Raw genomic sequence first — 24,433 nt, 5'->3', positions numbered from 1 at the left:
ACATTTCCACATTTTTGAGGGCCAAAGGAACACATGCACTTAGCACTGGTTTTAACTTTTGGAGCTCTAAATAGTTCAGGGGTTGGCTATTTGTGAGAGCACCTATCTTAGTGTGAGCATTTGTTAATATCAACAAATGAGGACTTTTTACAGATAGTCTCACTTGCTGAAATCTGTTCATAAAGTACACTCTTGAGGATGAAGGAACAGGTGATACCTTCACTGCACCATTAAGAAAATAAAACAAAAAATAAAGTGAGCTTTTGATGGTACTTCCATCTTCCTCAGGCTGTGAACCAACTTCTCATGGTTAGCTCCAAAATTAATATAAACATATCCCAAAATTTTCATGGCCACTGTTGGGGGCCAGGTGTAGCTTCTTAGACAGAGATAGCTATAGTCTGAATGGCCAGTCAGGGCACCAACTGAAGACCAACTGAATTCCTGAACATTATGGGTAGCCAATTTCAGCCAAATCAAAGCCAAATTAATATTTATTTATTTATTTATTTATTTATTTATTTATACATTCCCCCAACTCATTTATTGAGCATGCTACTACTCTGGGCGGCTTACAAAATATTATAAAACATATAGCTAAAATATTAAAAACATATAAAACATATTAAAAGAAAATAAAACCCTACCACACCACACCCAAATCACCAGTCTGGGTCACAGGATGGCAGATAACAAGGCAGCATAAGGGTGATGCTTGGGAAAGCCTGGATAAAAAAACAGGTTTTAATTTGCTTGCGGAAGCTCAGGAGGGCAGGGGCCAGCCGCACCTCCACAGGAAGAGAGTTCCAGAGCAGAGCAACCACAACTGAAAAGGCCTGGTTTCTGGTTGATGCCTTCCAGGCCTCTTGTGGAGTGGCCACCTGCAACATTAAAGACTACGAGGTATGGGTTGGACGGGAAGATGACCTGAGAGGCACTCTGACAGGTAGCAAGGTTTTAAATAGTAAAGGGCTTTATAAGTTAGCATCAATACCTTGAATTTGGCCCAGAAGCATACTGGCAGCCAGTGCAAATGAGCCAGGACAGGTGAAATACAGTCAGAGTTAGATGTATCAGTGACTGGCCTGGCCACTGCATTTTGCATTTGCTGCGGTTTCCGAACCACCTTCAAGGGCAGCTCCATGTAGAGAGCATTGCAACAGTCAATCCTTGAGATTACCAGCACATGAACCAGTGTTATTAGGGATCTCCTGTTGAGAAGGGGACAGAGGTGTGCAATCTTCCTCAGATGGAAAAAGGCAGATTTGGCCACAGCCAGGATCTGTTTCTCCATCAAGAGGACTGGGTCCAGAAGCACACCCAGATTTTGCACCTGATCCTTCATGGGGAGTGCGACCCCATCAAGATCAGGTAACAGACTCCCTAACCAATCAGGATGCCCTCCTAACAACAGGATCTCCGTCTTCTCAGGATTCAATTTCAGCCTATTTGTGGAGTTGGTGCCCTGATAGGCCATTCTTCAATATCTTATACAGTTCAGAAAAAAATCAGGACAAGGCTGCATTGTCCCCAAAATAATAAAAATGCAAGAATATGTTATACTTTTATTGGACTATTAAGAATATAAAACAAACAAAAAATAAAGCAAGCTTTTGACAATACTTTACCAACTGTAGACCAATGTGAGTTCCTGAACATCATGGACTCTTGAAACCAGACAAGCAGTACTGCATGTTGAGAAAAGCACTGTGTAGGCATCCTTCAGTCTCGAGAGACTATGGTAACATGCTCTGAATAGAGAGGTCTTGGAACAGTGTCTAGTGTGGCTGAGAAGGCTAATTCGAGAGTGACAATCCCTTCCACACTGAAGACAAATACAATCTGTCCCCGTGCAACTCCCTGATTTTGCTGGTTTTGAGACTGCCTCTTTGCCTCAGCCTGCTGGACAAGTGTCTCTTCTAATTGGGAGAGGCCGTGATGCACTGCCTGTCTCCAGGCTGAACACTCAGATGTCAAGGTTTCCCATCTGTTGAGGTTGTTTCCTAAGGCCTTCAGATCCCGCTTGCAGATATCCTTGTATCGCAGCTGTGGTCTCCCTCTGGGGCGATTTCCCTGTACTAATTCTCCATACAGGAGATCTTTTGGAATCTGGCCATCAGCCATTCTCACAACATGTCCAAGCATCCACCAGATAAAAATATTAATTTGGCTTTAATTTGACTGCAATTAGCTGTTCCTGGTGGTTTAACTAAATTTTTAACCCCAACTCTGATGAAGGCTTGTCAAGCTTCTGTTACCCTGCTTGTTTTCCCTAGCCAAACAGAAACTCTTTGAGTTTCAAATGAAGGAGGAAAGGAGCAAAGGAAGGGGGGGGGAGGCAGAATGATGGTCACCTTTTGCTTAGAGAGATGTGTCATAAATTCCAAAGCACAGACTGAAGAGGGGATTGAAACCACACCCTTCTCCCACAAGCCTCTGGCAGACTGTAGACTACAGCTATCCCCATCTCAGAAGCTACACCTAGCCCCCAACAGTGGCCATGAATCTTTTGGGGCTTTAATATAAATACAGAATTTTGGAGCTACCCACACAAACTTGGTGCACAGCCTGAGGAAGATGAAGTACCATCAAAAGCTCACTTTATTTTTTGTTTTATTTTCTTAATGGTTCAATGAGGGTATCACCTTTTCTTGCATCTGTATTGTTTTGAGGACCATGCAGCCTTCTCCAGATTTACTCTCAAAGACACTGATTTATTAATTTATTTACAGCCTACCATTTCTTCAAGGAGGTCACACCAATACGTGGTTTGCTCTGGCCATTTTTATTTTCTCAACAGCTTTGGGAGGTAGGCAAGGCACAAGGGTACTCGATAAGCTTCATAAAGTAGTAAGAATCCTAACTTGAGTCTCCCTGGTCCTATGGCTATTATTCCACACTGCCTTAAGACAATGAACGAGTCACTACAAAATATCATTACAGTCCCATGGATGAGTTCATTAACAGCTAAGCACATTAATCTGAGCTTGTTCTCCCAGTCCATTTTTTTTGCAAAGAACATCAAGTGTAGCAACATACTTTATTCAAAATATTGATGTCACTGCCTGCTTGCAGTAAGAGATCAGCACATTTTTCATGGCCTCCTTCAACAGCCAGATAAAATGGTGTTTCACCATTCTGAAACAAAACAAAAAACATAGAGAGAAATTCATTAGTATTAACACAACATTAGTTTCAGGATCATCAGTACCCAGTTGAACACTGCCTGAGGCAAATAAAAATTTCTTTGGATAATCAGTCTAGGGCTTTTTTGTTTTGTTTTGGTATGTTGGGAGAGAGCCATAACTTCTTCCCATCAAGCTACTGGGTTGCACTAGTACATGGGGGCCTGCACAAGATTAAAAAAAATAATAATTGAGGTGTGTTAAATCACAAACTTATTTGCAAGACTGATTGCCATTTTCACCCTTGCCCCACAATTTAACAATTGCCCCACAGGCAAAATTCTAATATCAATATGGATGAAATATGATAGGGAAAGTTCAGCTTCCAAGATCTCACTTTCTTTCTTCTTTTTTGCTCTTTCCCTTTCCATATCCCTCCATTTATCCTTTGCCATTCATGACACCATGCCTGACAAAGCAGTATGGAAATCTGAAACATTGCCCATAATTTTGTGCCTTTTTTCTCTTTTTGAAAAAATCTGGCCCAATAAAGTTTTCACTGCAATACAGATTTTGACTTTTTCTTTGTCGTGCAGCCGTTTGAAGCTCTGGAGGAGCCCTGACAGAAAAAAAGTAACAAACATGAACAAGCATGTTCTGTGCCAAGTTAGATACTACTTTTTTTTGTATAATGCAGGAGGATGACTCAACTCTGTTTTAGTTGGAGTGAGAAAAAGATTCCCTATCGTGGTCTGAGAGCACATGCTGAAGCCATTGTTCTGTGGCTAACTGATGAGTCTTGCTTTGGTCAATCCCTTTCTGATTAGCAAACCTTGAGGTGCAGCACACTACCACTTAATATGTATTCACCTTTTACAGTGCAATGTGAGACATTAATCCAGAACATGGAAAGGTGACCTTTTGGACTGTAACTCCAGCTGGAAAATTCTGGGAGCTGTAGTCCAAAATGCAGGTTTTCCAAGCTCTGCATAAGCCCTGTTTAGTTCACGGGGCTTACTTCCAATTGAGAGTACATAGGGTTGCAGTTTCAAGTGTCTTATCCCTTATGTTTATATGGGGGTGGGATGGGACTGCTCCATAAATTTGACATTTTGAAAGCCATTTTTTAGTTGTGGACACATGTTTTATCTTTGATGTCCAAAATAGAAATTATAAAAAGGAAACACAGCTGCTATCATTCCTTATCTATCACCTGTTTTACCTGATTGAACTCATTTATTTCTTCCCACTGAAGAAGGAGAACTTCTACCACGTTATCATGGCCATTTTTAGCCGCCAGATGCAATGCAGTGTTTCCTTCCTGTTTAAAAAAAAAGTAAACTCATATAGATAATTTGCATTCATGTTAACAAAAGAAAGAAGGAAGGAAGGAAACAAATAAACATTTTTTTGCAGCAAATAGTTAACTATAGGGATCTGTATGCAACCCTGTGTATACCCCATATACACATAAACAAGGCAGGTCTGGCATGGAAAGTGGAGTACATCATTTAGAGTTTGAAAGATTATGACAGATTAGGCATCTATGCTCAGGCTTTTTAAAATAACCAAATATTACCCTTTTAAATGTGCTTATTCCAAAGATGGAATAAATCAGACACATTTTACTATTTCTAAAACATACCTCACATAGTTTATGGAAATGTTTTAACATCTTCAGCTTTAAGGAAATTTATTTTGGTTTTTGTTCTGTTTTCAATAATTTATAGATTTAGGGCTTGCTCTCTCTTTCATATTTGAGTGTTGCTTAGGAGAATGTAAAAGCTTTAAATACATTATTATTGCCCATTATCATCACCACGACCATCCTTTTTTGAAAGCACTTTTTCATCTGTGGGGTTGCAAATAAAAGCTTGGTAATGTGTGGGTTTTATTTCTTCTCACACATCCTTTCCTCCTCGTCAATACTACAAGCTTTTAAACTTACTCTTCCCACTCTTTCTTTATACCTAGTTCTGTGCCTGTCCATGAAAATGGAATAGCCAGATACAGGAAATGAACAGAAGGAAAGGAGTGAAGCATCAATACCATATCACACCTTGAAAAACAAAGTGAAGTGAAAACACAAAATTTAATTACCATTCATTCTGTGCATTACAATTCATAAAATATTAATCAGCTTAATCACATAGGAGCAAACGTAACAGGTGGGAGAAAGGGAGGTTGCCACAGTATTCAGAACATTGTCATAAGTAGCCAGGGCAGGGCTGGGGATGGGGTGATGGCGGTTTCCTATAATTTTTAATCCCAGTGACCTCCCATTTGTGCTAGTAGATATCTGCTTAGTTTGCCAATGAAATGGGACTTTTTTTTAAACTTGCCTTCCCCACTTCAACTCTCTGCACTGCTGAAGACCTCCAGAGAGTTTCTTGGTTCTTAGAACACAGTTTTGTAGACACATGGGGCTGCCACTGAAATCACTCACACCAGTTTTTGATTTATTTGTAAATGAAGGATTTATTCTTACACCCTCCTGGAATTCAGCATTTCAAAGCCTGCCACGGCCTATCAGCAATAGGAATATCATCAGTGGCAGATTTATGCCTGTACATGGGCAAAACTGGAGACTAGGAGTTAATTCTTCCTCCCACTAAAGGTCTTCTCCACCCTATCCTAACCTCTCTCAATATTATAATGTTATTATGTGCCTTTCAATGAGTAGAGATGTCTCATGCAAAACAAAGTCTCGAGTACAATTTTAATACAGGTGAAAGGATCTTCTTATATAAGCATAGATCTACTGACATTTGGTATGCATTGTCCTGTAGATCTATCAACAGGAAGATAAGTACACAAATATTGTAAAAGTTACATATAAATATAGTAGCAGTACATATTGAATATAAAAGTGAAATTAAGCACTGATTGTCCTTTTTAAAATTATTACTGGCACAATTTTTAGTTCCTTGTTTGGTATTATAGATAACAGCTGAAGATGTCATTTATTACAAAACACACAAAGGCAAGTAATATGCTGCTTTTTGGAATTCTTGCAATACACTTACATTGTCTTTTCCTGAGGTGAATAAGTTAAGAGAAACCAGCTCATTTACCAGTTCCGCATGGCCCATTTCAGCTGCCAGATGGAATGGCTTTCTACCTTTCTAGGAGACAGTAAATGATAAAAATATCAGTCTGGGAGAACTCAGCTCTTGTAGGTGTGTTAGCCCTTAGAGCAGCCTTTAGTCAGTTTAAACTCTATCCAAAGATGGAGATTCGGCAACTGGGCTTCATGCCAATTAAAACTCCCTTCTTCAAGTCAGCAGGGTTGGGGTAGGGGAGAAAGAGAAGGTCAAAGAGAAGGTCAAACTAGACACCAAGAGAAATGTGAATTCCCATCAAACAATCAGTTTTCCCATCCACAGGAAAGTTTCCTCAGAGAGCCTTGCCTTAGCAATCAGACTTGTAAATTAATTCCATGTTTACCTTCCAGTGACCAATAACAAGATAACCCATTTAAATGCAAGATGTAAGGTAAATTGTATGAGGACAAATAGCTCCACATGTTTCTAGTTTAACAAACAGCGAGAGAAAGGGTGGTCAGAAGGAGAAAGATATGAAAAAGGCTGAGAGAAGGAGCAACAAAGGGGGAAAATGTTCTCCCTCAGATTATGCAAATTGGACCATAGTTATCCTTCTGATTCCACACTTATTTGAATGCTGATATACAGTTCCTGACTAAAATGCTCCAATCAAAATGGTGGCCTTGACTCCCTACATTAAAAGAAAGACAGGATATAAATGAAATAAAGGAAGGAAGGCTGTGTAGAAAAATGTATATTTTATTGAAGGTTGAGTGCCAAACATTTATATTAAGTAAAGATTAATACTACACAGGTGTATTAAAAAATCAGGAAAAGCTGTGTACAAAACCAAATACAAAACCTTGATTTGTTTTTATTGCAATATGACAGAGACATTGGACTCAATGGACTTATGACTGAGCAAAGAGACAAGAATTAAAATCTAAATTGATTCATAGAGTACGCATACCTAATTGTGCGTGAGAGTCAGATGACAGTGTAGGTAGGCATGTGGTTATAGTCAGAATACAGTGGTTCAAAAAAGGAGCAACAGGATCATACTGCCAACAAGAACATATACACTGGCCAAAATCCTGTTGCATAGTGTAGTAAATCACACATTAGAATAGCCTGACTGAAATTTCCATTGATTCAAATGAGCCTACTCTAACTGCAACATACTATTTGCTTTCAACAACATACATTAAAAAAGGAAGAATGAAAAAAAAAGGTAACTGCTTACATTGTCTCATACTCCTTTTGTTGGCTGCTCCACTAGTGGAGGTTTAGAGGAAAATCAGAAAGTACCAAGAATATACTCAGGAATACTTATAAAGAATCTTTTTTACAAACTATCAATAATACCACCTGTCAAATAGTCCATAGCTTTATCATGTGTAGACAATACCTCATCAGGCTTATTAAGGTCCAACAGGTGAAGATCTTGGATAAAATAATCCACTATCCTAACATTATTGTTCTGAGCAGCAAAATGCAGGACATTCTTTCCTTCCTAAGGAAAAGACAGAATAGTACTGTAAGAGAGACTTAGAAATTATTCTATTGTGCAAGTATGTAATCTTGTTTTAGACTTGTCCGTAACAAACCTTGTTCTTAGCTTTTTGATCTGCACCTGCTTTAATTAACATGAGCATTATCTCCAGGTTTCCAGACCAAGCAGCAAGATGAATCGCAGAAAGTCCATGCTTTGAATTAAAAAAAGAGAAAAGGTAGAATGTCACAATGAAATTCCAGTTTTTTCTTTTACAGATATTGTGTGTAATACAAAAAGGATTTAGGAAGATAGCTTTTCATAAATGGCTATTTTTAAATACAGTATTATGGTCAGGGTAGTGAGAAGAAAAGTACTCATTGTACTGTATGTGTGTGTGTGTGTATGTATGTATGTATGTATGTACGTATGTATGGGAGGCATACATACATACATACATACATACATACATACATACATACATACATACATACATACATACATACATACATACATGGAAGGCTTACGAATGACACAAATGTGTGCCTCTCTCATTCTGGGGTCAAGTTGGGTCCATTAAATGCCCCAGAATAGATAAACATAGCAAACACATTAAATTCAGAACTAACCTGTTAAATCTGTGACGCTGGAAGCAGTAAAATCCTAGTAGATCCATGAATATCTAGCTCTTTTTGAGTATTCAGGCTGTTTCATATACTGTTTCATATACATTATTATAGTAAACATTTTAACAAATTAGATGTGGGATAGATTAAGTTAATTATCCCAAATACTGCAGTTGGAAATCTGAGGTTCAAAGATGGAGGATTTTTAAAGACCATGCAGTGAGTTCATATTTAAGGTGACATTTAAATTGGAAGATTCAGTTCGTGGTTATTACATCATGGGCTTTCTTTGAGTCCATTTATTATGTAGTAGACTAAGCAACTCTTGAAAAGCACTCACTGAAGAAAAAAAGCAGGCCACTTGCTTATTTTAACCACAGAAAAGTATCTAATAACCATGATGTAACAATGAGTGCTTTTCTTCTCACTACCCTGACCATAATATTTAAAAATAGCCATTTATGAAAAGCAATCTTCCCAAGTCATTTTTGTAGAATTTTAACATATATTTAATCTCTGTAAACTATTCCCCATATACAGTATGTCAACAGGGCAGCAGATGAAAGCAATCTATTCCTAATGCCCACCCACTGCTATTTTGGGTACATGGATACTGCTAATTATCAAGAGATGAACTGAATTAAAATAAGGTAATATTCAGTGGATGGAAGAAGTCCTGTGGGTAATGCTTAAAAACAAGTTCGAGCAAGATGAAGCTGATTTAAGCAATCTTAACAAAACTGCTGTCTTTTATCTTGACCAGATAAGCTGGTGTATCCTGTGTGAATGAAAGCAACAGAGGAGAGAATATTTTCATCTCACTGCAGTCCACCTTTCATACTGTTCTGAAGCGTCTTCCAAACTTCCAGAGCAAATAAAAGGCATAAGACGTTGTAGGTAATGGAGAGAATTCAAACTCAGGACTTTTCATTTCTATAGCTGTGTTAATCTGTTCATATTCCCTCTCAATAACAGTTCAACTACCACTGTTAAGATAATTACCTGATGGTTCACTCTGTATTTTTATTCCCCTGGTGTATCTCCCTCCACCCTTAGTGTGTATACAAATATCTGCTAACTGAGGCCACACTCCACACATCTGATGGACTGCAATCCACAAGAACTTATGCTGAATAAAGCTTGTTCGTTTTTAACAAGCCATTAGACTCTTGTTGATTTTGCTGTAATGGGCTAAAAGGTTTATCCAGCCCCTTAGAGGGAACTGAGCATGTTTTAATCCATGACAGCCTCCATTCTGAGACAAATTCTGTTAATTGAACTTTAGACAGTCATGTGCTAAACTGTGGATGTTATACATAAAAATACTGTACTGTATTTTCATACTCTGAATATTAATTGGAACATTTTAGATCATGTGAGCAGCTGAATACCAACTTCCTAGCTAACAGAGATGTAGCCTGACAACTATGACCCTGAATTAGTCAGGCAATAAGGGTAAAGCTTACTTCAATAATCAAAATGAAGTTTAAACTATTAAAATAGCAAACAATTACAATGTATTAATACAAGTGCACATTAGGATCAATATAATAGCTTTCCTGCATCTTTTAATTATCCTCTTAGGAATCCTTAATTGAATTAAAATAAATGCACTGTAAAGCAGCTTCTACATACCAATCAATAAAAATACACTGTATTTTAAAGGCTATATGACTGGAAATAAGAGGATTCAAAGATTGCTTTTTGTCTTAAATTTCTTTACACCTTAGTTATCCATAGTCTAAAATAAATCCTTTGGGTTATTGGTAAAAAGCAGGATAAGAAGTGTGGACAAAACCCTTCACCCAATTACTAGAATAGTACAACATACTAATAAAAGTATTTATTTTACTTGATATAAAGAAGTTCTTGTCCAGTAAGACAATACTTCTTGCATGAGACAAAGCTGCAGAATGTATCTAATTAAAAAAAAACAAATAAATTAAGCACAGGTCAATCCTGAGATGACGGAAGTGGAGATTTTATGGCGAAAGACCTCTGCTTTCTAAGCCTGGCCTACTGCAACCAGGCCATGAAGTGGCAGGATATTGTTGACACCAAGTGGAAATGGAGTTGCATAGAAAAGGCTCATAACTGGGTCAGGCAGAGAGTAATGTGTGGGGCTTTGGATCCTTCAAATCAAAGTAGACTTCCATGAGCCCCTTGTTGCTGTGATTAAACTGCAGGACTGCAACTAAAACTCTGCTCATGAACAAGGTTCAATCGCAGGTAGCCAACTCAACACTGACTCAGCCATCCAACCTTCTGAGGTCGGTAAATTGAGTATTCAGCTCACAGGAGTGGGGTGTGTGTGTAGAGAATTATAGCTTGCATAATTAAATTGTAAGCTGTCCAGAGAGTGCTTTAAGTGCTGTGGGGCGGTATATAAGCAGCACACTTTGTGTTTGCTTTTTCCAGCAAGACAGTTCTGAACCCTGCTATTGGAGGGACCAGTATCAACTATGCATCTACATGAGCACAGTTTTCCACAGATGCCCCACAGAGCCTCTCGTGTAGACATATCATTCTGCTGGAGGAACTCCGCTCTGCTAGTGAGGTGGCAAAATTGCTCCATCCAATGCTGCCAGCTGACCTTCAGTCAACATTAGAAAAGGCTCTATGATTAATTATGCTTCTTACATGTTAGCAAGGAAGTTATTAAAATTTCCTATTTTTCAGTGACTTTCCTTGAAAACAGAGTAGAAAAGAGGGGCTATCTATCAATGCTAGTGGATCTATAAAAGTTCCCTATTCCTCAGAGTCAGCAAATGAAAACTAATATTAAAAAACAATTTCTACCTTATCAGCAATATCAACTCTAGCTTTATGATGGAGAAGGAAGTCCACAGCAGATATATGATTTCCAGCAACAGCAAAATGGAGAGCTGTGCGCTTCAGCTAAAAAGAGAGAGAAGAAAACAGGAGATAAAAAGATCAGTCCAGAATATTGCTCACATGTTTTAAACTTCTAATCAGTACTTAAAATCTAAGAGATATTGAAATTAGTACTAAAAGTAAAACGGAAATATATATAGTTCGAGATTTCATCTTGCCCCTCTTTAGCACTGGCTAAAGACCATTTAATTTTGCTTGTCATTTAAAAAAAGCAATATCACCCTCTCATAAGAAGAAACAAATGATATTACCTATATAAATAATATACTTAATGGGCTTAATCAAATTAGTAAATATTTACAGACAGGAGTCTATGGCTACTGTAGAGAAGTGCAGTATTTGTTCATAAGGAAGCTAAGAAACTATGCAGATAAAGTTAGTTCTATATATTTTAAACTCCAATGCTGATGCACAGATGGGATATGTATCTATTCCCATATTATTAAGCTGTACACTGTAATATCAGTCAAAGTGCTATGATGTTACTATTCCCCCAACAACTTACAAGACTCAGTTTATTTATTTGTTGATGTGGTTATTCTATTAACTGATAAGCAGTATATATTTAAAGTTTTATCTAACTGAATGCTTCTCCTATTTATAAATAATGAATCCAAGGAAAGCATTAGATACAATTAATTATTTATTTAAAAATTGTAATACGCTATAGATACCCTTTCCCCAAAAATAAGACCTAACCTGAAAATAAGCCCTAGTATGATTTTTCACGATGCTCATAATGTAAGTGCTACCCCCAAAATAAGCCCTGGTTAAGTGAAAGCCCGCCCTCCACCATTGTGCAGCAACCAGAAAAAGATGATATGACTGTATTTGAATAAATGTAGATTGTTGCACATGAAAAAAATAAAACATCCCCTGAAAATAAGCCCTACTGTGGTTTTTGGAGCAAAAATTAATATAAGACCCTGTCTTATTTTCGGGGAAACACAGTAATGTTAAAACAACTCTTATGTTTATCAAAAGTAAAATATTTATTTATTTATTCATTCATTCATTCATTCATTTATATTTATTTATTTATAGCAGTTGCTGCTACTGCTGGTGCTGCTACTACTACTAAATTATTAACATATGTTCCTCTGACTCATGAGGATATTCTACTGACCTCACAGATATTGCCATTGCTCTCAGCATCAGATGACCAAGACAGATGCCTCCATCTGCCTGTGTAGCCATTAAGAACAATTGCCCAATGGTAGCCAATTCACAATCGTTTACAAAAGCTATTAATGTTGCCTACCACTGATCTGATTTATACAACTTGTTCATAACAAAATGTTCCTGCCTTTCCTATACTACCACAACTTATGTAATGGAAAATAAATTCTGATATTCTCCCTAAAATTGGTCATTTCTAATTCAGTAATTTTATGCTGCTATCGCCTGTCAAATTATGATTGCTGTCACTCAAGTGAGCAGGAAAATGTTGGTAGATCTCAGTGTTCTCTCAGTTCTTTTTGAATGTTACCATTTTTATTTCAGGCATTTGAATTTTGCTTTTACTAGACATTATTGTGCTATAATATATATATTATTGGGTTCCAACACCCATTAATCCCAGCCAGTATAACCAACCTGTTCAATGTGTACAAAGAACATATCACACGGAATGCCAAACTAGATTCAGATGAAGCAGGTGTGAAGATTGGCGGAAGAAACAGAAATAATTTAAGATATGCAGAAGATACCATCTTGCTGGGAGAAAGCAGCAATGACTTGAAGCAATTTTTAGGGAAAATGAAAGAAGAAAGTGTCAAAGCGGGACTGTATTTAAATGTTGAGAAGACTAAAATAATGTTAAAATGTTTCATTGGAGACCAAGGCAAAGATAATCCACACTCTTGCATTTCTGATCAACATGTATGGGTGTGAAAGCTGGACAGTAAAGAAAGCTGATGGGAATTTTTTGTTTGTTTGTTTTAAATGTGTTGCAGAAGGAGAGCTTCGTGGATACCCTGGACTGCCAGAAAGATGAACAAGTGGGTCCTAGATCAAATCAAGCCTGAATTATCTTTGGAGGCAAAAATGTTTGAAACTGGGGCTGTCATATTTTGGGCACATCATGATTTTCTAGAAAATATAATAATGTGGGTGTGACAACCCCAGACCTACTGGGATCTGCCACACGTTAACTAAGCTGCCACCAACCATTCCCTATAAGAAGTCACACAGACCAGGGATGGATTTTTAACAAATAAAAGAATAAGGTTTATTTAAAACAACACACAGGAAAATAAAATGATCAGGTGAATAAGATAGAGTAACGTGGCTTAATCTCATTCATACATGCATACAGTTTGGTTCACACAGAACCCTTAACTTGAAGCACAGACCCTGAACCTATCAGCTCTGGCTAACCAACAGACACCTGAACCTATCAGGTTGGTACTGACACACAGTAGTACCCTGTCTGACACACAGACTCCCACACCAGCTTCTTCTTCCCAGCTGCTGCTTCGTCACATCCCAGCGTCTCCTCTTCTCCACACACGCATCACATATATATACAGTACAGCCCCTCCTCCTGATGTCCCGCCTTCCACTCCCCATAGGATGGAACTTTCCCTCCAAACCCATGACAGACAGGTAACATCAGGGCTGTATGTAACAGTGGGAAAGGCAGAAAGCAGCAAGAAAAGCAGACCAAATAAGAGGTGGACTGACTCCCTAAAGGAAGCCACAGGCTTGGGTTTACAAAAGCTGAGCAGAGCAGTTGAAGACAGGACATTTTGGAGACAGTTCATTCATAGGGTCACCATAAGTCACAGGTGACTTGATGGCACATAAAGATAACAACAGTTTAGTGGAGAGAAGAATGATGGAAACTGCAGCCCATGTAAAGAAACAATTGACAAATGCATTTCTCCTATAGAAAGTAGAACTGAATTATTAGCAAACAATCACCTATATTTTCGGAAGATGAACAGAGAGGTGAGAGCCAGAGATACAGCAAGTCATATGGAATGGTACAGTATGGTTTGGTGTATCTGGCTGGAGATACAGTACATATTAGCGAAGCAGCATTAATAGGAATGCACAGTATATACAGCTGTGGCTTTAAGACACTTTAAAGATATTCTTGAAATGTTCCTGTCCTGTATATTAATTAATATTTTACAACAAGAGCCATGAATGATGGGAGAACAACTACCACTCTGAATTTAGTCAAATAAAAGTTTAATATGTTCTCAAAGACAAATAAAGAAAAGTTATTTGTTTTAGGAATTTTATCCAGGCAGTGGGTTGGTTTTTTCATACTCACAGTATCTACAGCATTAATATTAACATTTTTCCTGAACAGTCTTTCCATAGTGTCCAGATTATTAGTTTTAGCAGCATGATGAAATTCTTTTTCATCCGGTAGCACTGCAAAAATATAAAAATAAAATAAAAAATGGGAAAAAATTGACTCAGTGATGTTACTGAAAAGGACACAGCATGTTTAGCTGTATTTACTACATTTATATCCAAGGAACACATAATGGTATTCATGATACTCCTAGTTTTTATCACAAAGATCCTGTGCGATAAGCGAAGGTGAGGAAGAGTGAGTGGCTCAAGGACATCTGGTGAAAATTGTGCTTGTTACAGGATATGAACTCATGTCCCTCTGATCCTACTTTCACAAGGCAGCTATTACAGTGCACTCTCAAAGAGAACAAACCTATCCATTTTGAAGGAAATCAACCCTGAGTGCTCACTGGAAGGACAGATCCTGAAGCTGAGGCTCCAATACTTTGGCCAGCTGATAAGAAGAGAAGACTCCCTGGAAAAGACCCTCATGTTGGGAAAGGGTGAAAGGGAGAAGGGAATGACAGAGGATGTGATGGTTGGACAGTGTCACCGAAGCTACCAACATGAATTTGACCCATCTCCGTGAGTCAGTGGAAGACAGGAGGGCCTGGCATGCTCTGGTCCACGGGGTCACAAAGAGTCGGACAAGACTTAATAACTGAACAACAACTACAGTTTAGCTGTGTATCAGTATTATTTCATCTTATTCCATTTGCTCATCTTTCAGTCTAACAATATGGTCCTATAGGTTATCAGGATTAAATACTGAATATTTGTTAAGGGAGCAATCTAAATTCCCAGAAAAGGCAGATGAAGAGCTTTTGAATGCTATAAACCTCATTCTCTGCAAGGAAAGAGGGAGGCTCAGAAAAACTGCCCCCGTCTTCCACCTGGTTAGCAAAAGCGAGAGAGACTTAGGAAGTGGCAATTTCTGCTAGTGAATTTATGACTTCTGGCACTTTTATGATTGCTCTGTTAACAGATAATAAATATGAGAAAGAGTAATTTATAATCAGTCAAATTGAGGAGTCATATATTTTATTGGAACTATTTAATTTGACTACGGCAGAAGAGCATCTCACACAGAGAGGTATATATCTCTTTTTTAAAAGAGATTTATTTTTTATAACACATAAAACATATTTCCATTGTCATTCGTCATGTTCACTGGGTATACATCAAATTGTTCATGTCATATTTCATTTGTCCCTATACCTTCTTTGCTCTAGCCACTCATACATTTTATTCCAGTTTTGATAATTTTCCAAATCCTCTTTCCCTTTGTCATTGTCAATCTATTAATCTCTGCACAATCTAAGATTTTTTTGTACAATTATTCCTTCTAATGGAGATCTAATTTTTCCAGTATTGAGCCCATACTATTCTAGCTGCCATCAATATATGTAATATAGCTGTCTTGTTTGTTAATATTCTCTGGCATAATACCCAATAAAAACAACTCTGGTTTGAGTTCTGTATTCAGTTTCGTTATTTTTTTATCCAAGAGTGTATTTTAACTTTTTTTTTTTTTTTGCTTTTTCACAAGTCCACCATACATGATAATATGTTTCCTCATGTTTTTTACATTTCCAACACCTATCGGAAACCTTTAGGAACATTTTTGCTATTCTAGTCAGTGGTAAACGCCATCTGTAAAACATTTTGTATAAACGTTCTTTATATGCAGTTGCTAAGGTTAATTTACAATTATCACTCCATAACTTTTGCCACTTTTCTAGCTGAATTGTGTGACCAAAGTTTTTAGCCCAATGTATCATTGCTTCCTTCACTTGTTCATCTTCCATTTTCACTTCTAAGAGGAATTTAAAAATATTCTTAATTAGCTTATCTTCTGTAGAGACTAATATTTTATCAAATTGTGGCTGTTCCTTGTAGAAACCTTGTGTTCTAGAGTCCTCTTTATATACTGATTGAATTTGCAATAAAGGTAACCATGACAGTATCAGTCCTTGGCTTGCTAGTTCTTCCTTGGTTTTGAGATTTCATTATGGATTTAATATTTCATTATATAGCACTATTTTCTCAAAGTTGGTAAGACTGGGATAAGCAGATGTATATAACTCTTTATGACCGTATGAAGCAGACTGCTACAAGAGATCTGAGAACAAAACAAGATTAATGTTATCCATATCACAGGGATTGACTTTATTTAGGAAAAAGGCTCCATCACATTCATTTGACATGTTTTTCATCCCTTCAAGGAGGGAAAGAAATTTTCTTGTGGTCCATTCATATCTCTGTGCATTAATACTGTGTGCAAGGACAGTAAACAAAGGGACTTCATATCCTTTCCTCCATTGCTTGGCTAGAATGAACCAGATAGACTGGTTCAGCATTTTTCCTCTCAGCTACTATAACTCTAAGAACAAACTTTGGCCTAAGTTCCCGATTTTTAGTTTCCTGTCTCCTGTTCGAAAATGTAAGATGACAGGCATAGCATGTAGGCACAAAAAGTACTGTACTTTAAAATCCTCTAAGTCAGCACTAGTTTTCCTCTCGCTCTCCAGATGTTATTAGCTTCCAACTCCCATTAACCCTAGCCAGCAAGGCCAATAATCAAGACTGAAAAGAAACATAGTCCAACCACATCTGGAGACCTTGAGTTTGGCACTTTTGATCTAAGGAATAGTTTACACTTGATTTAAAATCACTGAAGAAGCACATGAGAAAGATGTGTCCACCATTCCTAGAATGGACAGAAAATACTTAAATATCCCAGAAACCGTGGGTTGGATTCAGAGACTATTGGACAGACCATATATTACAGACCATCTGTTTCTGGAAGAACAAATCCTTCAAGTGTTCGTTGTGTATGATTGTTACCACATGAGATTTCTCAACTCCCTAATTCATAAATTGGTTTGCTCTGCTTTGTGACTGGTTTTTAGACTACAGCATGTTTTTTCCTAAGTATAATTTCTCAAATAGGGAAAACTGCCTCAGTCACATCCTTTGAACACAAACTTGATTGCAGCTCTAATGATAGCTTATCTGTAATGCTCAGTCTAGCCCTCAGGTATGCTTGAGTCAGGGAGCCAACTCAGGTGTCACTGGATGTCAACAAGACTGAGTTGGGAAACAAACCAATAGGTTTAAAGAATAATTTCCCCACTGCTACAGGGAATTTTTTTATTTTGAAGGTACAGCTGTATCCCACGACAATGTCCATTACATTATGTTTAAAAAAAAAACCTCTTGACTAAAGTTACACTTAGGATTTTGTCACTCATTATAAACTTCCTATTTCACTCCCTCGTCCCAGGTTCCAAGGCTCCCTTGGCATTCCTGAATATTTGTTCTGTATTCTTTTAAATTGTTTTTCAAAAATATTTTCAATATCTGTATGTTAAAAAATATTTTTGTGTATGTGTCTGTTTCTGCAACCAGGCACAAGCAAACATGATTCTGATGAGACTGTTTGACCAAGAAGGAGTTAAAGTTACACTTAGGATTTTGTCACTCGTTATAAACTTCCTATTTCACTCCCTCGTCCCAGGTTCCAAGGCTCCCTTGGCATTCCTTTTGACCAGGAGAAGAGTTTGGGAGCCAGGCGGTGGGACAAGCTTTTAATGTCTGAGATCAGGACTATTGGAAACAATTTTCAGGCGTTAGTCTCTTGCACCCTTTGTCCCAAGGCTCCTAAAAGCTTTCCCAGGTCAAAGGGAGCCTCAGAACCTGGGGTGGGGTAGGGTAGCTGTTAAGTGAATTATTCACATTCTTTTGGTAGATTTCAGAAGAAACCTAGGGAGTACTAGAAGTCTCTTGAGAGACAGACAAATTAGCAAGAAGCAAAGTATTTGTGTTGGATACCCTTCATTTAAAAAAAAAAAACAGCCAGGTCCTGGAGGGAAGTACTGTATAAAAATATATATATAGTGGGTAGTGGCCATGACCACCCAAGAGTAATGGATGTTAAAATAGATTGTGTTACAGATATTTCTAATATTTTCTACTGTTTTAAAACATTCTTTCCACACAGCATGGATTCATTTTCTGAAAAGTATGTTCATATCTCAGAGTATTTGTCATCTAAAAAAAGATGTTCTAGTGTCTTTCACTTATTTTCTTGTTGGGATAATGAATGGAAATAAAAGGAGAAATCTGTATATTTCTTCCCATTCAAAATAACTCCTTAAAGAAAAAGAAATCGTATTTGGAAAATGATACACAGTGGGAGGAACGTCTGCTGAGTTGACCTTCCAATACTGATATGAAAGGGTATCTAATTCCAGGAGTCTTTGAACTTTCCTATCACAAATATTACTAATTAATTTACAAACTATCTGAAAGTGTGCATCATGATGAACTAGAGGGGAGAGATATTCTAACTGTGGTTTCCACCTCTGAAGTCTATGCGTTTGACATACCGAAAAGCAAGACTGCCTGTTATTTCAAAGACGCAGCTGGTTAGAACTGTTTCCTTTTCTGTTCAAACTTAGGTGCAGAGGATGCCAAGAGTATTGTAACCCTAGAATGAATTAGGGGCCTGGAGGCACAGCTCAGCCCTGTTTTCTCCTCAATGTGTTCAATTTCTCAAATTAAGTATTTAATTGAAATTAAAAAAAAAAGAAACAAGGAGGAAATCCTGTACATAGGACATAATCATGGACTAGACATATACATTAACATAATTTATATCCAAAATATATTATTAAAGTTAGTGTCTGTAAGATACACAGTCTTGTACAATACAGGTATAGCAATAAGGCCCACTGACATCGGAAGATGATTGAATAGCTATCTTTCCAACATTCTAGAATATATTCTAGATGTGAGCCTTGCTCTTTAAACTACAGTACACTAAAAAGGCTTTCCTGAAGCAAAAGTGGTGGCCTAGTTTCTTCCTTACTTCCCACAGTCTCGATGTATTCTTTCATACAAAATATGAGGTAAATGCAGAGCAGAATGCAAAGTGTGAATGAGGGTAAAACATTCTTGGTGGCCCCGAGCTCTTTTTTAGGAGCAGGGAAAACCCGATAGGGCAGAGAGGAAAAAGCTGGCAGGCAGCCTCGGAGAAAATGAATTGCTCCAATATCTGCTTCAAAAAATTCCCTGGGGCGAAGAGAATGTAAATAAAAATGAATATTTCTGTTTAGATAAAGGCACACAGGATACAAGTATGCTAATCATCAGTTAAGTTCCAAATCATAGCAATAGTCAAAAACTTCATAAAGCTCTACAGATGTAAAGAACCAATTTTTACAATATAAAATTCATCAGGTGCAATATCCAACCAAAAAAGGAGATACCACTGAATAGCTCCACATCCTATGCAAAAGTACAGTTCTATGTGCATATCACCAGCCGAGCAGACAGTTTCTTCATAAACAGAGGCAGTGATCTGGACACACCAATTTTTTCTGCAACTCTTTTTCAATGTTTCCAATTAATGCATTGGGGGCAATTATGTAAAATATGCATCTGTTTTGTCACGAAACATATGGAGCAGTTTTGTAAATAAGTTATTATATACAGTATACAATATTAGCCCACTGGCAGAGCAGGGATGGAAAACATCCCTCCAGCTGCAACTTGTTGAATTTCTGTGCTGAGAACAAAGTAGAGGGTTTACTTCTACAGTACTAGGACTCCACTTAGCCCTCTGCTGCTTGCAGAGAAAGGGTGGAGTGCTTTGCCACTTTCTCAGGAGGCTTCTCACCTGGCTGCAGTCCATTTTTTGGCACCTACAGATATGAAGCTAGTGCTTAAATCAGTGGTGGAAACCTACCTATGGCTCTCCAGATGTTTTTGGACTACAGCTCCCATTATCTTTCATAATTGGTCCTGTGGATTAAAGCTGGTGGCAGCTGCCCTGCCTTAAATATTAAATTGGCATAATAAGAATTTTTAATTTTGTTTCCATTGGAGGTGGTGGGAAATCTATTTTAGTGCATTATTCCAGTAAGTACTTTGTACAGTATAACACTGATACTGTATAATCTGCTCTTTACAACCACATGTAATTCCTCTTGATCTACTGTAGCTTCTAGAGTTAGAGATTCCTGCAGCACTTAGGGCACATTTTAATTTCCTCTGTTCTCACCATTCTAGAACATATTCTAGATGTGAGCCTTGCTCTTTAAACTACAGTACTGTACACTAAGCAGAAGACATCAAGAAGAGGTGGCAAGAATACACCGAGGAATTATATCAGAAAGATGTGGCTATCCCGGACAACCCAGATAGTGTGGTTGCTGACCTTGAGCCAGACATCCTGGAGAGCGAAGTCAAGTGGGCCTTAGAAAGCCTGGCTAACAACAAGGCCAGTGGAGGTGATGGCATTCCAGTTGAACTATTTAAAATCTTAAAAGATGATGCTGTTAAGGTGCTACATTCAATATGCCAGCAAGTTTGGAAAACCCAACAGTGGCCAGAGGATTGGAAAAGATCAGTCTACATCCCAATCCCAAAGAAAGGCAGTGCCAAAGAATGTTCCAACTACCACACAATTGCACTCATTTCACACTCTAGCAAGGTTATGCTCAAAATCCTCCAAGGTAGGCTTCAGCACTGTGTGGACCAAGAACTCCCAGAAGTACAAGCTGGATTCCGAAGAGGCAGAGGAACTCGAGACCAAATTGCTAACTTGCGCTGGATTATGGAGAAAGCCAGAGAGTTCCAGAAAAATATCTACTTCTGCTTCATTGACTATGCAAAAGCCTTTGACTGTGTGGACCACAACAAACTATGGCAAGTTCTTAAGGAAATGGGAGTGCCTGACCACCTTATCTATCTACTGAGAAACCTGTATGTGGGACAGGAAGCAACAGTTAGAACTGGATATGGAACAACTGATTGGTTCAAAATTGGGAAAGGAGTGAGACAAGGCTGTATATTGTCCCCCAGCTTATTCAACTTATATGCAGAATACATCATGCGGAAGGCTGGACTGGAGGAATCCCAAACCGGAATTAAGATTGCCGGAAGAAATATCAACAACCTCCGATATGCAGATGACACCACTCTGATGGCAGAAAGTGAGGAGGAATTAAAGAACCTTGTAATGAGGGTGAAAGAGGAGAGTGCAAAAAACGGTCTGAAACTCAACATCAAAAAAACGAAGATCATGGCCACTGGTCCCATCACCTCCTGGGAAATAGAAGGGGAAGATATGGAAGCAGTGACAGATTTTATTTTCCTGGGGTCCATGATCACTGCAGATGGAGACAGCAGCCACGAAATTAAAAGACGCCTGCTTCTTGGGAGGAAAGCGATGACAAATCTTGACAACATCTTAAAAAGCAGAGACATCACCTTGCCAACAAAAGTCCGAATAGTCAAAGCTATGGTTTTTCCTGTCATGATGTATGGAAGTGAGAGCTGGACCATAAAGAAAGCAGACCGCCGAAGAATTGATGCCTTTGAATTGTGGTGCTGGAGGAGGCTCTTGAGAATCCCCTGGACTGCAAGAACAAACCTATCAATTCTAAAGGAAATCAACCCTGAGTGCTCACTGGAAGGACAGATCCTGAAGCTGAGGCTCCAGTACTTTGGCCATCTAATGAGAAGAAAAGACGCCCTGGAAAAGACCCTGATGTTGGGAAAGTGTGATGGCAAGAGGAGAAGGGGACCACCGAGGATGAGATGGCTGGACAGTGTCTGCGAAGCAACCAACATGAATTTGACACAACTCCGGGAGGCAGTAGAAGATAGGAGGGCCTGGCGTGCTCTGGTCCATGGGGTCACGAAGAGTCGGACACGACGAAACGAAACGAAACTGTACACTAAAAAGGCTTTCCTGAAGCAAAAGTGGTGGCCTAGTTTCTTCCTTACTTCCCACAGTCGCGAGGTATTCTTTCATACAAAATATGAGGTAAATACAGAGCAGAATGCAAAGCGTGAATGAGGGTAAAACGTTCTTGGTGGCCCCGAGCTCTTTTTTAGGAGCAGGGAAAACCCGATAGAGCAGAGAGGAAACAGCTGGCAGGCAGCCTTGGAGAAAATGAATTGCTCCAATATCTGCTTCAAAAAATTCCCTGAGCGAAGAGAATGTAAATAAAAACGGAACAGCCTCTTCAGCTTCCCCAAGAGGTCTGGGAGCGCAGTTCGAGCACAAGGGGCCCGACGCCCAGGGAAGCCACGACCCGCTCCTGCGCTCCCTCAAGCGCAGTCCCTTTCCCGCCTTTTGCGACGAAGCGTCCCCCCCCTCTCCCCCGCCAGGGACGGACAACCTCGCCTCCGCCGCAGCTGCGGCTCCGGGTTCCGCTTCCGACCTGGGCCGCTGCCCTCTCCTCCCACCGCCAGGGGCCGCTTTTCCCGAGACCGCTTCGCGAACGCTCACACGTCTCCGCGTTGGCCGCCTCCGCCGCGGCCGCTGCCTGAGGACTGCCGTCTTCTTTGGGGCTCCGGTTCAGGGAGCCCATGAACCCCGTCAGCCCTTTGATGGCGCGGCTCCAGGTTTCTTCCATCCCGCTGCCTGTGGAGGACAACGCGCGAGTAAGAGGGAGGCGGCGCTTTCCAGAGGCGACTCCTCGCCTCCAAACAAACCGCGGAGAGACCCGCCCTGCCTGCAGTGCGAGCGTGTGGTTTAAGTCGCTCCTCCAGCTAGATAAGATAATGTGTAGTTTGGCGCAGAAGGAACTGGCAGAAACTAGTTAGTAAAAAAGGAAAGATCTGGCGTTAAAAACCCGTCGTGTATGAATGGCACATCTGGCGCTCCAGGGCCATCAGCCAGTCTTTGAAGGATTGTCACGGAAATAAAAGATGAAGGAAAAGTGAAATTATCTGAACACTTCCAGATCCATGTTGGGGAAAGAGGTTTGGGTTTGCCCTGAAGACAAATACTGTCTAAGATGAAAGACAAAAGTTTGTCTGTGGACTACCCCGGGTAAAACCTAAAACCGCAGCATAATCCCATTTATGGTGTGCACAGGTGTAATTTCCCTCCTCCCTTAACATCTCTAAATACACACCATGACTGTAAGGTATTAAAATCAAATCATTTTCTTCTCTGTTCTTCCTGTTTAACATCTTGGCTGGGAAAGAGACCAGTGGTCTTGAGAACTTTCCTGTCTTTTCTGGGTTGTTTTGATTGACCTAATAAGTTTATAAACCCCACTATGAATTTGAGGATATCTTTGGGGGTGAAAACAGCTGCCCTTGCTGTGTGGAGTGAGACAGGGCAAATCCCACTAAAACCAAAAGTTTTCAGGGCTGCAGTGCAGAAGATCAGTAAAATCTAGTTCTGGAAAAAGTAATGGAAGATAGTTCAGAACATTGAAGAGATATAAATTGGCAGTTTATTTTACTTTAATATTAAAAGAGGCTCCTGGTCATGAGTCAGGTGATGTATCCATTGGAGGAGGCAGTCCTTGGCTGACTACAGGTTTCCTGCTGGGATTATAGTTTATTAAATTCATCACATCCCTTGTTTATTTCATTAAATCTGTCAAGCACTCAGGGTAGTTTTGACTTTAGATTCTAAACAATATACACAGAATCATCTGAGACGGATCTTTTGTGACCAATCAGCTCTCTGCAATGAACCTCTCAACCTTAATATCTGCCCTCTGCTCTACTGAATGTTGTGGATTAGATGCACCACCATATGTTCCTCTCATTAAATGATGGATTGGAATCTATGTTTTTACCCTGGAAACCTTTTGTTCAAGACACTGTTGTGGCACTCTTGCATGATAACTGTTACGATGAAACGCTGGAAGTTACTTTCTAAATTATATCTTGCAAAATCCTCCAGCCAACATCGATACTACCCTTGTTTGCTGCAAATTTCTGGGAGAACATGTGCCCAGGATCATGTTTTTCTCTTCCTCCTTCCCAGTCTCTTTTTTTACTTTGGTGTGCTGCCTTTTAGAATCTAGCGACTACCCTTCTATTGATCTTCATAAATCATTTTGGAATCCATTTTGCATTGAATGTTGGGGTAAAATACTTTAATCATTAGTACCATGAGGT

At 39.0% G+C, this 24,433-nt stretch overlaps 1 protein-coding gene across 2 annotated transcripts in view; it reads right to left on the bottom strand.

Moving 5' to 3' along the window:
- ANKDD1B (ankyrin repeat and death domain containing 1B) overlaps positions 1-23,027 on the bottom strand; it is a 45,275-nt gene extending 22,248 nt beyond the window's left edge. Inside the window, exons 1-8 of one of the 2 annotated variants that reach the window (XM_020804017.3) lie at positions 22,800-23,027; positions 14,466-14,569; positions 11,087-11,185; positions 7,777-7,875; positions 7,578-7,682; positions 6,152-6,250; positions 4,348-4,446; positions 3,040-3,138 (exon numbers count right to left, since the gene is read on the bottom strand). In XM_020804017.3, coding sequence (XP_020659676.1) covers positions 3,040-3,138; positions 4,348-4,446; positions 6,152-6,250; positions 7,578-7,682; positions 7,777-7,875; positions 11,087-11,185; positions 14,466-14,569; positions 22,800-22,926 — 831 coding nt within the window. In that variant the 5' untranslated portion in view covers positions 22,927-23,027. Of the gene's footprint in view, positions 1-3,039; positions 3,139-4,347; positions 4,447-6,151; positions 6,251-7,577; positions 7,683-7,776; positions 7,876-11,086; positions 11,186-14,465; positions 14,570-22,731 lie in introns of both variants that reach the window. The other variant, XM_072992664.2, reaches the window with a different exon arrangement.
- Positions 23,028-24,433: the final 1,406 nt, after the last annotated feature.

This window comes from Pogona vitticeps, chromosome 2 (genome assembly GCF_051106095.1).
Source record: "Pogona vitticeps strain Pit_001003342236 chromosome 2, PviZW2.1, whole genome shotgun sequence".
Lineage (NCBI taxonomy): Eukaryota > Metazoa > Chordata > Lepidosauria > Squamata > Agamidae > Pogona > Pogona vitticeps.
The sequence above is the reverse complement of the archived record's forward strand: the minus strand, read 5'-3'. Positions and strand labels throughout refer to the sequence as shown.